Source organism: Poecilia reticulata, chromosome 1 (genome assembly GCF_904066995.2).
Source record: "Poecilia reticulata chromosome 1, P_reticulata-male-v2, whole genome shotgun sequence".
Classification (NCBI taxonomy): Eukaryota; Metazoa; Chordata; class Actinopteri; order Cyprinodontiformes; family Poeciliidae; genus Poecilia; species Poecilia reticulata.
Genome location: NC_088830.1, coordinates 13,678,132 through 13,695,746, shown reverse-complemented (window position 1 = coordinate 13,695,746; position 17,615 = coordinate 13,678,132). Strand labels below are relative to the sequence as shown.

Here is a 17,615-nt window from a genome sequence, read left to right as displayed (position 1 = left end):
TGAGAGGAAAGTCTGCTTTTGGAAGCGCTCATTGTGACAATGGTAGCTGATTAATACAGCCTCACCCTGCTGGAGGATCAATGGCTGACTGGAACTGATTCAGTGTTACATCCTCCGAGAGCTTAGATTGCCGTGCACGGTAAAAATAGACATTACTTGCTTAAATGAAACCAACAGGAAAAGACGGAGATTCTTGGCCATCTGGTAAAGACACCTTGCTTTCATCTCAATTACTGGAGATTTTTCTGCAGTTCCAGCGTCGTGGACCGTGATCTGCTTTTTATAGCAAATCAGCTGCCTTGTCTGGCTTTTGTATAGCTTTTTGCATTACGCCAGATGGACACACACACACACGCACACACACGCGCGCACGCACGCACGCACGCACGCACACACGCACACAATGAAGCCTACAATCAAGCTTTAGAAAGTTATGCAGTATTATTGACTGAGATGTTGCATTTAGGGAGAGCTTGGAAATGGCCGTCTAAACGTAAGGTTGCGGAAAACAAGGCTGCCTCTGCTTTACGCGTCGCAGGTAGGAGGGAAGCTCAAGAGACTTGCCCCTGGATCTTGCCCTCAGTTTATTCGGCAACAAGCATTGATTAAGTGCAACATACAGTAAATAATGAACAGAAGGTTCTGCTGCAGTCCAGACAGCACATTTTTCAAGCCGTTTCAAGCCAGACGAGTGGGCAGCATAGCCTTTAAGCTTTACAGGCCTTACTCTAACTGAACATGCATTTTAAGCATACAGAGTTTAATAGGAGGCACATAAACACTGCTTGACAAGCTGTCTGCCTAATAACCAAACGCCAAATCCATTCCTTGAGCAGAAGAAGATAGTATTGTAAACACGCTGCTGTTTACTTTGGGCAATTATGCGGCACCGGAGAAAAAAAGGCTTCAATGCAAACGATTGAGTTGGATATGAAAAGTGTGTTGTCTGCATTTGTATTTAATCCCATTTTCTCTGATACCACTATATATAACATAATGCAATAAACATCGCAAAAGTTCTGCGAGGTAATGCAAAAGAAAACAAAAAAATCTTCTGCGTCCCCTAGATTCAGTTTTGTGGCTTACAAAAACCTACATAGAAAACTAACCAAGGACACAACGTTATACAGTGCCATGACAAAACATGGTGGTAGCAGCATCATGCTGTGGGGAGTGCTGGTCAAAGTTTATATCAACATGGATGAAGCTAAATACTGAGCTCCAAAATAAGAGAAATAGTAAAAGTTTTGATATTTCGGCAGGGGTTCCCTTCCTAGCAGAACACTATCCACACAGCCAGAACTAAATGGATTTGTTTAGATAAAAGCTCAGCCATTCACCAGGTCTGTTGATGTGTTAGGCCTGCTGAAAAGCCACACCTAAACCCAATTAGGAACAAGTGGAAAGAAGAAGAACTGGCACCAAAGTATCAGTTTCTAGCTGTGTGAAGCAGCCAGACACATGAAGTGCAGTCAAATGTTGTTCAACAAAGTGTTAACTTGCAAGGGCTTAAAGCAATTTTTTTTTATTTTTGAGCTCCAACTGTCTCCAGTGATCTGAAGTCTTAATGCAGAACGAAGAAGTTCAAATAGTTTGGAAGGTCTCGTCCATTGGTAGAAACTTTTAACGCGTTTAATGCAAATTTCGGCCAACAGTTTGTAGTCAAACAACGTTCACGACATTCTCTTCTTACAATAGCTGGAAGTTTGATGGAAAATTAACTATTAACTTCTTCCAAAGCAGGCCAAAGAGAGATTACCTTCTGGCCCTTTTCAGCTTCAGCCTCCAGCGTACAATGACCTCCACATTTAGCTCGTCACTGGCTGTGTGTCTATTCATTAGTCTTTGGCTTAAGACCAACACCCAATTAAGTCGCATGACCTCTCAGCAAAGCACAGCCTTATTTCTCTGATGGATGATTGGCTTTTTTTGAGGAACTATTACTGAACTGGCAGCTTTGTCATTACTCCCCACAGTGTTTGGATCCCTATTCATTAATAGATCTCACTCTAATCACTCAAAGTTTTATGTAAGCTTGAAAGGAAGAAAGTTGGACGGAGAAACTCCTGATTTAGCAACTTTTTATATTTCACTTTTATTACTTTCCTGAACATACCCCCATATATACAAACGTTCCCTCCACAACACCAGCGTGCCGGCGCCAATAGTCTGACACCTCCATTAAATAAGGCAGGTCAGTTTGATCAATCAGGGGCATGGATAGTCTCGCTCTACATCTGGCTCTGTTTGAAACCACAGGGCATGAGCACCCCTGGAGGCTCATTAGTGACACTCTTTAGAGGGAGGAAAATGAAACGCAGGTGAACAAACTTCAGACTTTTACAAGAGACGGATTCCAGGAGCAGCGCTGACAGATTCCCACGGGGCTCTCTTTAACCCGCAGGGAAAGACTGATGAATGCTAAGAAAGACACGGGGCAGAGATGGTTGTGACGAGACGGATGATGAGAACGTGTGTCCAACTCTGAGGAAGAACTTTTGGCACCAGAACTGACTTTGGTTTATAGTTGAACTAATCTTAAGCAAGCCCCTGTAGATTTTGATTGTAAAAAAAAAAAAAAGAAAACGGTAAATGGACAAAGTAAAAATGACTAATGACTTCAAAGTTATTATATCCAATTTGTGCTTACAAAGCACACATTTCAAACGGTCCCTATTTAGCTGACAAACATGAAGTCAAAATGAATAAATCTGTGAGTGAAAAACAAAGTACATCTCACAGGAACGAAGTTTAGCTATGTATGCCTAGATGCTAAATGTTTCTGACCCGAGTCTCGGGTCAGATGAGGCCAGAGTTATTTGTTTAATGGTCAGGTCTTGGTTTGAACCCAGTGAACATTCCTGCACAGCTTTCTTCAGGTCCGACCCCAGCAGTACAACCAGGTCGAGACTTTGACTGGGCCATTGCAGCACCCTGATACGATTCTTTCTCATCAATTTAATTTGTTTGCTGTCATATGTTTGAGGCCACTGTCCTACTGAGGGCTCAATTTGGCCGCGTGTCAGCTGTGAGACAGATGACCTCACATTTGACTTTGACACTATTGGTGGCGAGTGGCTTTGAAACGAGCCTGCAGCCTTGCTAGGCTGCACATACCTGCACAGATTTGCATTTTCCACAAGAAAATAATCCACGTTAGTGCAGAGCGATGGATTTCAAATGGTTTAGAAATGGTTTTATAACCCTTTCCAGGTTATTGGCAGAAACAGTTTGGTCATTTACAACTTCGCATGGTATTTATCACACTTCATTATGCTTCAAACCCACACCTGGAAAAAAAAAAAACTCTGGTGTTTATAGACGTGCTGTAACCTTCTGATGAGCAGCTAAACAAGTGCATTTTATTAGTAACACCTGGTTGCTACTTTATCTATTAAATCCTGTTAAAAGCAGCAATCTAAACTTGACATATACATATATATATATATATATATATATATATATAGGCAGCACAGTGGCACAGTTGGTAGAGCTGTTGCCTTGCAGCAAGAAGGTTCTGGGTTCGATTCCCGGCCTGGGGTCTTTCTGCATGGAGTTTGCGTGTTCTCCCTGTGCATGCGTGGGTTTTCTCTGGGTACTCCGGTTTCCTCCCACAGTCCAAAAACATGACTGTCAGGTTAATTGGCCTCTCCAAATTGCCCCTAGGTGTGAGTGTGTGTGTGCATGGTTGTTTGTCCTGTGTGTCTCTGTGTTGCCCTGCGACAGACTGGCGACCTGTCCAGGGTGACCCCGCCTCTCGCCCGGAACGTTAGCTGGAGATGGGCACCAGCAACCCTCCCAACCCCACTAAGGGACAAGGGTGTTAAGAAAATGGATGTGTATATATATTTACATTTTGGCTGTTGATAAAAAGCTAATTGCTTGCAAGGTTCCAATGACATGTTTGCTCACGTACTCATCCTTTGTTTATATTCCTGTCCCAAATAGAGTATTTATTTACTCTTAGACTGATCTCAACAAAGCTTTTGTAATAATTGGACAGATAGGTTTTGTGGTGGTATTCCTTTTTTTTTTTTTTTTAACCTTCTTTACTATATTCTCAATACTGTGTGGTCACAAAAAAATATTTAAAAAAACAAACTCTGGGTCTCTGCCAGCCTTGATGGCTATTTAAAATTTGGTTTAACTTTTTTTTTTAATTCCTCTCATTGTAGATTTGAGCAGGTTTAGACAAATATCTATTTTCTTGTAACCATTTCCTGCCTTATGAAGATTTTCACAAATTTGCTTTACTTGAATATCATGTTCTCTTGTCTTTCCCACTCTGAAGAGTGTTGTGTCATATTTTGACTCCGAGGAAACATGAATGTCTGGATTATATTTCTAAAAAGTTTTGATCAAATAACAAAGCATAAATGAACAAAATTAGGTACATTCATTTTACAGGACTCCCTTAATAAGCTCTGTGAAACACAATTAAAAGATTTTTCCCCCCCGCACTGAATAAATGTACTTAAACTAAAGCTTCGGCTACTAAAACAAAGAGCAAACAAATTTTAAGGCCCAGGGGTGCACATAAATGTGAAGGGTACTGCATGTATATCTGTACAAATGTGGAACAATGTGCTGTGAGCAAGGATAAAACTTGTTAGATTTACGCAGCAGAGTAATAAACCTCTCAATGTCAAACCCGTGCAATAAGCAAAATACTAATTTTAACTGTGTTGGCTTCGAGTGCCTCTATATTAAAAGTGCAAAAAAAGCCATACGCGCGCCCGGGAGGCAGAGAAGGGAGAGTGAAAAGAAAGAAAGAAAGTAAGAAAGAAACATGTCTGGCTTTGTACATATCTAAAGAAGGACAGGGAACACGTTCAGCCAGCCGTGTGGTTTATCTCAGAAACTACAGTTGTAAAACCTGAGTAATATGGTTCGTATCTGCTAAGTTGACAAAAAGCGCCGACCCTCTGCAGCAGTCGGGCTGTCTCATTTAAGCTCTCTCCGCCGGTTTTGACTGACAGACGGACAAACTGAGTGACAGTCGAGGCGCTGCACCAGACGACGAATGCTTTCCAAAGCTTAGCATCCAGATAAAAGCCACCGCTCGCATTGCTTCTCTGTCACTCACGGCTTCGTGGGCCCGACACGTAGAATGCGTCTCTTTCTGACTCCTTCTGAGTCGGTCCCCAAAGGTGAACAAGGTGGAGGTGAGTCCAGGTGAGTGCGTGTGAAAGTGCAGGCTGCAGGCTCGAAACAAAGCAGACAAACCCACCGACAGATTTGTTGACATTTCTGCACCTCGCGAAGCAGGGATAACGCCGGGAGAAAAAAAGGTCAATTTATATTTGCTCAGTTAATTTCTTTCTAGAATAGACTGGCTGTCGCATCACAGCCGAGTGACTGTATCCTAAACAGAAACAAAGATTAACATAACAAGACAATCAGGGGAAGCATCCCAGTGTGAAGGTGAGGAGTCATTATATTAGGAGGCAACAAACGAGCGACACGTGAGGCACTCATCCCCGTAGACTCGGGTGCATTCAATCAACTCGCATTTTACAAGGCCATCACAGGCAAGGGTTTAATTGTGTGAAGATGTGCTGCTATAACTATGGGCAATAAAGAAATGAATAAAATGTCACCGTAGCGATAAACTGCAAATAGTGTGTAATTATAGATTTATTCTGGGGTATTTTTTTGGCCTGAATACTGCCCAGGTCTGCAGAATCAGAAAATTCCCCTGTCGACGACGCGAAGAAGACCGAAAGATCTGAAGAGCAACCGACCATGTTCTGATTTAAAAACGCTGTAAAAACACACGAGAAGCAAAAGCCGGTCGTATGTGTTTGTCCTGCGAGTGTTACAAGGACATTTCTTAGCCACTGAGACTCTAGTAAACACTCTGATGGCTTTCTGGTTGCCTTATTTTTTTTTTGACAAAAAATGTTCTTGAGTTAAAAAAAAAAAAAGGATAAATAAGACTCACCTCGGCGAACTGAAGCCGGCTGAATGTGCTGCCTGGAAGCGTGGTCAGCTCAAAGTTCTTTTTTGGTGCCACCCAGGTCTCCATAATCTCCAGCTTGCTTGTTGCCAGGTTGGTGGCATGGTGCTTGACCAGGTAGCCCTGGAACTGGTCCAGGTGGAAGTAGAGATGCACTGACACAGGGTGGCCCATTGGGAAATACCTGGCACAATAAAAAAATAAATAAAAAAGAAAGGATAAATCCATTAAGGAAAACCTCAAACTCTGGAGCAGCTTTTCACAGATAGGACTGCAAAACGGGGAGAAAGGAAGATTTTCAGGATTTATTTAGGTAATGTCTAGAGGGAGTCTGCCTTGCACATGCTAATGTGGCCGGATGCAAATGTGTACTTGCTGTAAAGGTTAGTGGGGAGTCAATGTGCTCTGTAATTGTGTGACACGGTGGACATTAATTCAATGACCTTTAACAGAGATGTAATCTGTCAAAGACACGTCGACAATACAGATTATTCCAGGGAAGTGCTGCTCGTGGGCTGTTAAACCCACACTTATGCGACTGGAGTTTATACGTTTTATTATCTGGGCCTGAACGCTGAACATTATTATGAAGGACACTGTAATAACAAAACTACCCCTTAAATCATCTCACCTGGGTATTCTCATTACTACCATAACTGCAGGTTCATCTTAGATAAGGATCAGAAACATGATCAGCAATTTAACAAAGAAATTCAGCACAACATAAAAAAGGTGAAGCATTTTTGTGAGAGGCGAAAAGATGGCCGTAACTTTTGAAAAATCTCAGTATGACATACCCAAACGAGAAGGCAAACCTGCGTTTTCAGTCTTTTTTCGATTTGCTGCCGTAGCTAAGATTAGGTCTGATCAAAAGGAAAATAAAAATAATGGAACGCCCCGACAGGATATTTTTATACAGCTTAGGAATCTGTAAGCACTAAATATAAACTGATTTAAACATGCTTTTTTTTTTTAGCCTCAGTGCAATTTACTGACTATTTTATATATGTTTGATAGTTCATATGATTTATATACACTTATTATGTCAATCAGTAAAATTTTATTTGCATAGCACCTTTCAGCAATAAGGCATCACAAAAATACAAAGTCATAGTTACGTGTGTTAATAATACTCACCTAATTTTCTATGAGTACCTAATATTTGAAAGCAGCGTCAAAGATATCCACACAAAAACAAATATCATTAAAACTCATCCTTTTCTCCTTTAGATACAAGAATAAAAATAATCCAGCTAGCCAAAATGCACTACTGGTTGAGGCAGCACATACACAGCGGTGGTGGGCAGCCCTGACCTGACGTCACAAATGCTAAACACAAAATAGCTGAAGCTCGAACAATTTCAAAGATGCGGCCGACTGCCTACTGCTTCATGTTACGGCCTGTGCATTGCAAATGGGATGCAGCTGAAATTAAAGTGTGTATAAAAGCAAATGTCTCAATATCTTTGGTAATATAGTGCACCTTAAAACTCTTGCAAACCACAAAGAGAGTAACGGCAAACGACATATCTATTGTTAAGTGGGTGTGCGAGTACTGATGCGAAGAAAGGAACAAAGAACAACGTAAGCTGGCAGCACGGAGTTGAACTGGGTCATCCAGTTATCTGAAGCAGAATGAAGATCTCGCCCTGTGATTAGAGTGTTTATTTGTGCGTGGCTTCATATGTGGCAGAGGGCTGCCCTGAGGCCAGACAGCCGCAGCAACTTCTGGAAAAACATAAAAGGACTGAGCTGAGAGTGGGCGATGTTGGGGGGGGGGATGCTCAACAGCTGCTGACTGCTCATGTTCTCACTCCTTCTCACCCAGATTTCTAATCTCTGTGTATCCCAAACTCCTTATTCCACGTTTTCTTGTGCACACACACGCATGCACACACACACACACACACACACACACACACACACACACACACACACACACACACACCTTAACACAAACACACAGTGTTCCCCCCCAGCTCCCCTGTGCAGCAGGCAGCCTCATCAGTATTCAGCTAAAGCACCAAGAGTCAACCAGAGCTAGCAAACGCTACCCTGACAAGCAGAACAGCAAATACTTACACCCCCAAGGATTGCATTGCACACTCCCCCCAATCTCCTGCTTCGTTTTCTGTGTCTTTCTCCTTTCCTTCATTTTTTTTTCTCCCCCCAACCCCCTCTTACAGCTCTCTGCGCTTTCTTTCACCTTGCTTTACCTCGGCTCTCAGGTCTCTCTGACCTGCCTTTCCAAAAAGCCGATACGAGAGGCTGAGCGAAGGGGGCCGGGCCGCAACCTGCACAGAAGCTCCATTCAGGCTTTTACTGCCCTGTCTCTCCAAGAAAGTCACAGCAAGCTGCTATAACTCTCCTTGTTCGTCTACTCTCTTTCACCACGATCTTATGCAGAAGCCAAACCACCCATCTGTTAGTCGAGATGTACGCTTTGCATGCACGCAGCAACAAACGCCTCTGCCATGTGATAGCAAACTTAGCACAACAGGCAGTTCCTATAAAGAAACTCCTAAGTAATCATTTCTTTTGCTGTGACACGCTTCAAGGTAAACCCTGATCGATTGAATCAGTTGGCCTCATCGGTAAAATTTCAGACCGATAAAATATAAAGAAGACGGCTCAAGGCGCGGGGCTTCGCATCGTTTCACCGGAATAATTACACATTCAGTCATTATGCCGACAATCCAGAGAGGCCAGATATGTACGAGTGGAATTTTTATTTGTCTCCATTTTATTTATCTCATTGTTCTTAAAGCTTTTATGTGTTTCTTCCAAACCGTTTCAATGAGATCTATGAGAGATGATTAAATTGGGAAAAGCTTTTAATGCAAAGAAGGGAACACACTGAATAAAGAATTGCATTTTTTGAGAGAACCACATCTAAATGTTTCTTATTTTTAAAATAAGACCTTGGACAATCACTTTGCCATACTGCAGCAGAAGTAACAAACTATGGTGGGGGGGGGGGTAAAGTGAAGATCCAAAGAAAAAAGAAATTAAAACTTTCCAAGGACGTCTTACTGTTCAAGGAAAACAGGATGTATGTGAACTGTAGCATTTGTCGGTTTTAATGAGAGATGTCTTTTAACTAAATAACTGCTGTCTAATTATATTTATAGATCAAAATCTAAAACAATTAAAAACAGCCCCTACCTGAAGTAGGCCAAGTTAAGAAATGTTAAGTGGGTGTGCGAGTACTGATGCGAAGAAATCAGTTTCTGAGTCCATCACTAACACGATTATGTAATAAATTCATTGTGGTTCCTTTAAATCTGATTGCTCCTTTCTTCTCTTTTCTCACATGAACCTTGCATGAACGTTTATCAAATATATGCTAAAGTAGCTCTCATTCCAACATGTTTCCTTTACTGTTGTTAAAACATAAATTAGGTATGAAATTTGTACAGATTAGTCTATTTAGCTGTTAAACATCTCAATACACTTCATCCGCTGCACGCAAATAGCTCAAATCTGCAGATCCTTGTCACCCCTCCCCTCTAAAAAAATTTTATAATTACTTTTTCTTAATACTTTAAACACTAAATACACTATAATATGCATTAATGCGCCCAGTGGAAATGAACATTGCACAGGGCGCCAAGCTAAAATCTACCGTCTTCCTTTTCTCCACTCTTGGGGGAACAGCCAATCAATACCAATGAAGGTCTTTCATTTTAGAGCTGCTGTTCAGTGTTGTTTAATGTTGCCACAACATGTTAGTGAAAATACATTTTCACTTAATGATGAAAGACCTAGAAATGTACCTGCTTCATCACAGATCATGAGAGCTCAGTATTATAAGAGTATCAGAGAACTAAGAGCAGCATTCAAATTATGGTTCACATTAGAATGTAATATATTCTTGGGAGGACAAGGATGTTCCCCTTCTCCAACTAACTACTGGGATTGTGGCAGGATTTGACTTTTTTTATCAGTAGTTTCACTTAGTAGGAGTATAATTTGCTGATGTAAACACTCACACTGTCCCTGAGCAAAACAGACAAACAGGATTAAAAGCTCAAACAGGATGAATGAATCTGTGAACGTCCTGTCACTAAAGATACTGCTATGTGTTTTCTCATTTAACTTTCTCCCTATGCAGAGAGTCATTCTTGCTCCTTTCACCCTCTGATGTTTTTCCTCGGAGTCTGCAGGCTCTCTGCTGTAAATCAAAGAAATTGCTGTAATGGCCGTAAAGCCCAGAACATAAACATAAACCTGAAAAAAAACGATTAGATTCAACCCGAAGACTTTATTTAGCTCTGGATCTGGACTGCATTTACTACACCGTGGCATATTTTTGAACAACACCTGTTTTTACATTTTAGTTCAGTTTTGTATTTTTAACCCGTTCTATGACTAGATTGCATCTACAAGACTTTTATCCATTTACTTTTTTCTCTCTGTGACCTTGTGTTTTTGCTCATGCATTGATATATTTTTATAGCTTTAGAACAATCTTTGTATTGCTCTGTCTGGGTTATGTTTTCTGACTCTAGTTTTTTGGTATTTATGTTACAGCAATATAAAGGACTCATGGTTGTTTTGCTATAAAGCAAAAAAAAAAAAAAAAAAAAAAAAAAACCTGAATATATGAGAAGAACATACTTAAACTCACAGGAAGTTGTAACTGGTAAAACAGGTAAATAAAAGCTTAAATTTGTCTATACCTCTTTATTGTTGCAGGATTACGTAATGGCGCCTTTTCCCCGGCGGTCATTACGTGAGAGTTCAGGGTAGATTACTCAAACCTGCATATTTCCACTCTCACATGCACAACTTTGTCTCAAATAGACGCACATCCTTTGTGACCTCTGGGTTTTAAACCATTTACAACTGTCCCCATTGCTTCAATTAAAAAAAAAAAAAAAGAAGAAAGAAAAGCACTACGTTGCCAAAAAGTATTGGGTCACGACTCCAAATGAATTAATTCGGTTGCTTGAGCTAGATAATAGAAAGGCTAATTGGAACAGCTCCTATTACATACCATACATTTATTTTTCGGTTCTCTGGTCCTCAAGACACACTGCCTGGCATATTTTAGATGTTTTCCTGCATCAGCACACCAGATTTCAATTGACGTCTGATTAACAGGGGCTCACTGAACTGCAACCATCTGAATCAGGTGTGTTAAAACAGGGACACATCTAAAACATGCAGGGCAGTGTGTCTTCAGGACCAGGGTTGGGAAACGCTGCTCTATGGAAAAGATCCGGTGCCTGAATAAAAATAAATACCTGTAAATAAAACTATAGCTGGCAGATTCCTTTTTTTCTTTTTGGTTTGACGTATGGAAACCATGAAATCTGTCCTCCTTTCATCTCTTGCTTTTACCTGGAACATTTTAAAGAACATTTACATTGCAGGCCAGACAGTGGGTGGCAGAGGGGTTTGCTACTGCTTTATTTTCTGCACATAAGGAGGAAATCACACAAAGAGGCGACTGCTTCTGCAATGCCACCTATATTTACTAAACAAATGAGACAGTCGGTTCACTTACGTGGGTCTAAAACTTTTCCAAGCATGATGTAGACTGGTCATTTGGAAGACGACCAACAAGAGCAGTTCAACTCAATTCAGTTTATTTGCGTCGTCTCACATCTAATGACTGCTTTATATGAGCTGTACTGTGGGCAAAGTGATGAATTAACTGAGTGATTAACTGAATGGTCTAAGCAATTTTCCTTCTTTTTTTTCCAAACAGGAGTTTAAAAGTTCTCATTTCTGAGTACAAAAACAGAACAAGAAATTAAGTTGTAGGTACATTTTGTTTCATTTTTGTAAGAAATGTGAAGAAGCCCGAGTTCTTTTATGGCACTATCTGAAAACGCCTCGACTTGGATCCTTTGCTTTCGAGCCGCTACAGCAGACAGAGCACCTGTCTATCTTCATAGAGTCCATTAAGTAGATTTCTCAGCCAAAAATGTGTCTTTTTCAAATGGTCATGCTTTATGGTTGTGCTCCTGTGAGGAGCGTCCAAACCATTAGTTTATCATCTGCTGTTCGCACAGAACCAGCCAATGAGTGAAGCCGACCGCTACGGATGTATGAAATGACGGGCATGCATTCCTGCAGCCTGTTGTTACAGTAGGAAGGAGAGGGAAAGATTTAGGTTATTTTTGTTAAGTAAAGTGATAAAAACTAATTCAATAAAAATGATGTATTCACTAAGAGTTTTAATGTTAGTGACGTTACAGTCAGCTTAATCAGTCATGGCAGCTAGTCACAATCGTCCTAATAAAAATCACACCAAATGTGTACTTTGAATGAAAACAAGAGGGTCCAGCTCCAGTTTGATTACCACCCTTCAATTCATTCTAGGCAGAACTGCAATATTCACCTTCAGACTAATAGCACAAAGTCAAAATCTGTCCAATTAAAATGCAATTTCAAACAATCTGATTAAGGAAATCGCAAAATGCCAGTCTCAGTTGAAGAAAAACAGCTTTTTGCTTCAAAACTTGATTTCGTTTTAATCCCTCAGCATACAAGAACTGAACAACAGTGGAGAGGAACAAGTCCCTTCTGACAGGAAGTGATGTCGAGCAGAAACAAGATCATGATCAGGCTTGACCAGCGAGTCAAGGGGATGAGAGGATACGAAGGAAGCGCAACCACAGACCCAACCAGATGTGATGAATGTGTTCTGCAGAATTTTTAGATCGAGCATCTCTGACCGCTGACCAGTTGTTTGTAAACTCAAAAAAATTGCATCTTTTTATAATGACTACTGCACCAAGTGCAACCACATCCAGTTGACACTTGTCAATGTGGAAATTGTTCCTGACGGAGGAAGACTCAAAGTTAGCAATGTTCAGTATCAATAAGGTGAAGTAAGAATGAATTACACACAAAGACGTAAGAGGTGTTTCATAAATAATATAAAAAAAAACCTTTTCCATGACAGGTCCATACAGGTCTGCTGTTCAGTAGGCTATTAGAGAAAGCAAAACTTACCAGAGATAAAAGGAAGACTCAGTGAATAACAGCAAAGTTGCTCCGTTTTATCTTTTTGAGTTTTAAATCTCTGTCATTCATGAAATTTTATCCATGTTGGCATGTAAATGTTAGCAGCTTTGTGGAAATATTCAGATTCAGGTAAGGATCTACAATATCTAGAGAATACATACAGAAAGCTAACCTGGCTAACTGCTAACAGAAAGTGCTAACAGAAGAACTGCATGTTACGCTAAAACCCTGCTTCTCAGTGGCTCCTCCTTCACACACAATGTTAACTCTGTTCCTTATAAAATTAAGAATTTACTGCAACTGTTATTCTCAATAAAAAAAAATTATTTAAAAAAACTGAATTTACCTAAAATTGGTATCAGGAGGTACCAAAACGAGATTAGCGCATCACAATTAGCTTCTATTAGGAAAAGTTGTTTTTTTTTTGAAGAAGGAAAACTAAACTAATAAAAAAAATTGCACCAAAAGGTATTGACGTACAGCCTTTTGTTCATTTTGTTTCAACCACATACAATGTGTTAACAGCACTCTGAAATTCATTCATTCCTACTAATAATAGACCAAGCTGGCTTTCTGCGGTATGACCTACATAGCCTCATTATCGCAGAGATAAATTGATGGTGTCATATTGTGTTACAAAATGAAAGGCTTTAGCCAGGCCTCCCAGTTGCTTATTGAAGCTATCCATTGTTATCCTATTTCCATGATATGTGATCTTAAGAGACGATGCACCAGGAGAAACGCGGAAGGCCATTTATGTGCTGCGCAATGTGGTTTCCAAAGCTAATAAAGGTGCGTCTGGTTTCCGAGAAGACGACGAACTGGACAAACACAAGCTGCAGGTGTGTAATAATGGCAGCAATTACAAGAGTGGTTGTGGTGAAATAAATGCTGAAGAGCTACATGCGTGTGTATTGGTAAATGTACGGGGCTGTTTACCCTCTCAAGCGCACACATTTTTACGAAAACCAACCTGCAGCTGTGATCGTTTGGGTTCCCCTGAAGCGAGGCCGCAGCCCTCACCAGGCCCATCCGCGTGAAGGAGTGGTAATACGTGAGCAGCGTGTCCGACAGGCTGCCGACGCCATCTGGCTCGTCGTAAACATTCTCCCAGTACGAGTTCAGTCCCAGCGTCCCCTGGGGAAGCGGTCCAAACAGGTAGGCATCCAGCTGGTTCACTATCTCCTGGTTCACGCTGGCCTCAAACTTCCTGGCGAAGAAGGTGGGCCGCACCGTTTGCTGCAGAAACGCAGAGCGAGGCGGGAGGCGAGCAGAGGAGCGAAGCAGGGACAGAGGAGATAAAGAGAAGAAAAAAAAAGAGGAGAAGATTATTAAACGGTGGTGTGCCAGGATGTGAGGGGAACGAAATGTGATGTGTGAGATATGTGTGGAAGTGATAGGTGGGCAGAGAAGAGAGAGAGAGAGAAAAAAATGCTGATAAGAGGTTGAGTAGGGGGGCGGCTGAAGGCAGCAGACCGAAAACTGGGAAAATCGTCTTCTTAGAGATTTGTGAATGAATTAGAATCTGTATTAAATCAAAATTGCCCTCTATTTGGTCTCACTTTTCAATCTGCAAATACATTTGTGTTAAAGGCTCCCAATGGTAATGTGTCAGTATCGCCAAAATGGCTACAAGAAAAACTGGAAAAAAAAGCTTAGGGTGTTTAATGTTTACACAACCTATATAGATATCTAAAAAATGAAAACTTAAGAAAATATTTACACTTTAAATCAAGAATTTATATTATCCCTTATCTCATTCAGCTTATTTAAACAGGTTTGTTTTGCTTTGATCAATGATTGCATCCGGTTCTTTCAATATTTACTTACAGTAGTTTAGTATAAGACTGTTTTGCATTTTCTAAAGCCAGTTATAATCTGTGTTTTGTATTTTTGTCCCATCAGTCTAACCTAAACTGAAATATAGAGGATATTTCAAAACCTAAGAGCTCTATAGCAAGTGCCACGCACGGTAGTGGTAGTGTCATACTGAGGGTCTATTTTACTGCCTGCCTGTGGCACTAATGTATTGCAGTCGAGCTGCTGCTTATCAAAGGCATATTTACTCAAATATTAGGAACAGTGTACGAATATATCGGAGCCTGGAGAGAATATCCACATACAAACATTTCAACCCTCACTACCCAGTTGACTTGAAATTCACCACAAAAACTGCAAGTCACACACAACATCGCTGCCTGATGTAGTAAATAAAAGAAAAACTTTCGGGATCAATTGTAATTTAAGAGAGGTAGGGAAGAAAAGAAAATCTCTTATTTTCCAGCTATCTTCATGTAAATTTGGGCAGAGTTGGAAAGTATGACTCAACAGAAACTTCCATCTAACATGCCCCCGTTTAATCTGTCTGAGTCTGGTCTTTGCCTCCGATTCATCCACATCGTTTTCCACTTCTTTGTTCACGTCACGTCGCTTATTCTGTGGTTGATGATGCATCATAAAATTTGCCTCCTCCACAGCTTGGCTTTGACACAAAGACATCTAACGTTAGTCCCAGACATCAAACTATTTATCTTGCAGTACCAAACACGTTGGTGTTACCTGCAAAAGAAAAAAAAAAAAAAAAAAAATGTAACCGATAAAAGAGGAGACCTAATGAGGTGGTTGCTCATTTTCTTGGAATTCAGTTGGTTTTTTTTTTCTCATGTAGCAGTAAGTGTGGGATGATGTACGGCAAGCCGGAGGTGTTAAATTAAACATAGATATGCTTCCAGAGTGAGGGGGGGCCTCCCTCTCACATTCTGTGGAGTCGATTGAAAGAACTGATTCGTTTATTTTGAAGCATGCTAAAGTACATCTTAGTATAAAAAAGTTCTTTATTTTAGCGATTCAGTACAAATTCATGTATTATACAAATTAAATACACAGAGTCTGACACATTGTAGGCGTTTGTTTCTGCTAATCTTTATGATTGTGGCTTACTGCTAATAAAAACCAAACTTCAATTTATCAACAAAAAAACAACAACAACTATATAATAAAAAAATAACATTACAAAAATGTTATATTTTGGCATTTTTCTGGCTTACACAATCTTGAAAAAATGGACTTGACAGTCGTCCATCACTCCTCGACACCCTTCACAACCAGGGCGAGTCAATAAAAGGTTGCTGCTAAAGAAACTCACTGCGTTTCTCGGGTATATTAGCGGCAAGTCATAAGATTAGAGTAGAAGAAAAGCGCGAGGTTGAAATTTCCTGCTTCCCGAAAATGCGATATTTACATTAGAATTGTTTTTAACACATGAACATACTGCTTCAAAGTATGTCTATGTGCACTAAACACTTGGTTGCGACTCATTTTGGCATAAATTACTACAGAACGCAGCACGCTGTCGAGGCAATCAGTCTGTTGTTCTGCTGAGGTGTTCAGGAAGCCCAGAGAGCTAGAAAAGCAGCTTTTAGCTCGTCTGTGTTTTCGGATCCGGTGACTCTCGTCTTCCTCTAAACAATAATTCATAATTTCTCTCCGAGGTTTAAATCAGGACAGTTTGCTGGCCAATCAGTCACAGTGCCACTAAGGAGGTATTCTCGATGGGAAATGAAATCAGCTTTTCCATACATCTTGAAAAGCAACAGGAGTGTTGCACCTTGGAAATAGTTAATTTAGATTACTATAATTTTTTTTAAGTTATGTATAAAACACTAAATTAATTTACATAATGTATTTTCTTTGCTTATTATAGACAGGCAGGTAGACAGATTTTATTGTAGACTATGCAATTTTATTGTTTAAAACATTATGTCCAGATATTTTTGTTCAGGCGCATAAGTTTTACAGAATTTGAGGTGTGCGCTATGTCACTGATGGCATCAAAAGTAGAAAAAGAAACTCTGCAATGTGACTGTCGTCATCTGTGCATCCATGAGGATAACATAACATTTCTGTGAAATATTTTTTTTTTTTTTAAGTTTTATGTAATATTTACATTTTCTGAAAAACTGAAATTGGATTTCCATTAGCTGTAAGTCATAAGCATTAAAGTTAACAAATAATAAACCATTAAAAATATAATACTCTGTGTAATTTTTTCCCACAGATAACAGGGAACAACCTGTAACTAAATAATAACAAAAAGGTCACACACTCTCTCAAGTTCCCCCAAGAGAATTGACTTTAAAATTACTTTATTTGAGACTTTTTCCTGTCTAAATTGTTACTTAATTGATATAAGATTGTTTGCAAGATATTTCTTGTTAGCATTGCTTAATCTCATGCGTTTTTCTCTACTGTGTTGGCCAGGATGTTGGTCCAGCTTGCGAGGGTTTTGAATGCGGTTCATGAATAAATGAACATCATTACTAAAATAATTTATAAGAGGATCAGTTAGTCCTCTCACAGGGCTGCTTTGTTTCCAGGGTCAGACCTCACTGACACCACGTCGAATGCCAAGCGGACCCCGCAGCAGCGCCAAGGAGCTCAGGGCAACGTTTTGGCACCGGTCTGCCAGAGACCGAAGCGAGACAACCAGGTTTGGCGAAGGGAGCGTGGAGGTCAGTGTGATGGCTGGTATTTGGAGAGCACTGCACATGAAGTGACTCACCACATGAAGGATATGAGTAAAAATGAAGCTAAGCCAAGGCAGACTGCGTATTTGTTCTTTTCTGTTTTAAGAGCCGCCTGAAAGTCAAATAGTGAAACAAAGTTACTTTATTTG

The 17,615-nt window shown here is 40.3% G+C and overlaps 1 protein-coding gene across 1 annotated transcript in view; it reads right to left on the bottom strand.

Moving 5' to 3' along the window:
- xylt1 (xylosyltransferase I) overlaps positions 1–17,615 on the bottom strand; it is a 103,104-nt gene that overhangs the window by 14,473 nt on the left and 71,016 nt on the right. Inside the window, exons 8-9 of the mRNA XM_008409210.3 lie at positions 13,914–14,179; positions 5,945–6,143 (exon numbers count right to left, since the gene is read on the bottom strand). Coding sequence (XP_008407432.1) covers positions 5,945–6,143; positions 13,914–14,179 — 465 coding nt within the window. The remainder of the gene's footprint in view (positions 1–5,944; positions 6,144–13,913; positions 14,180–17,615) is intronic.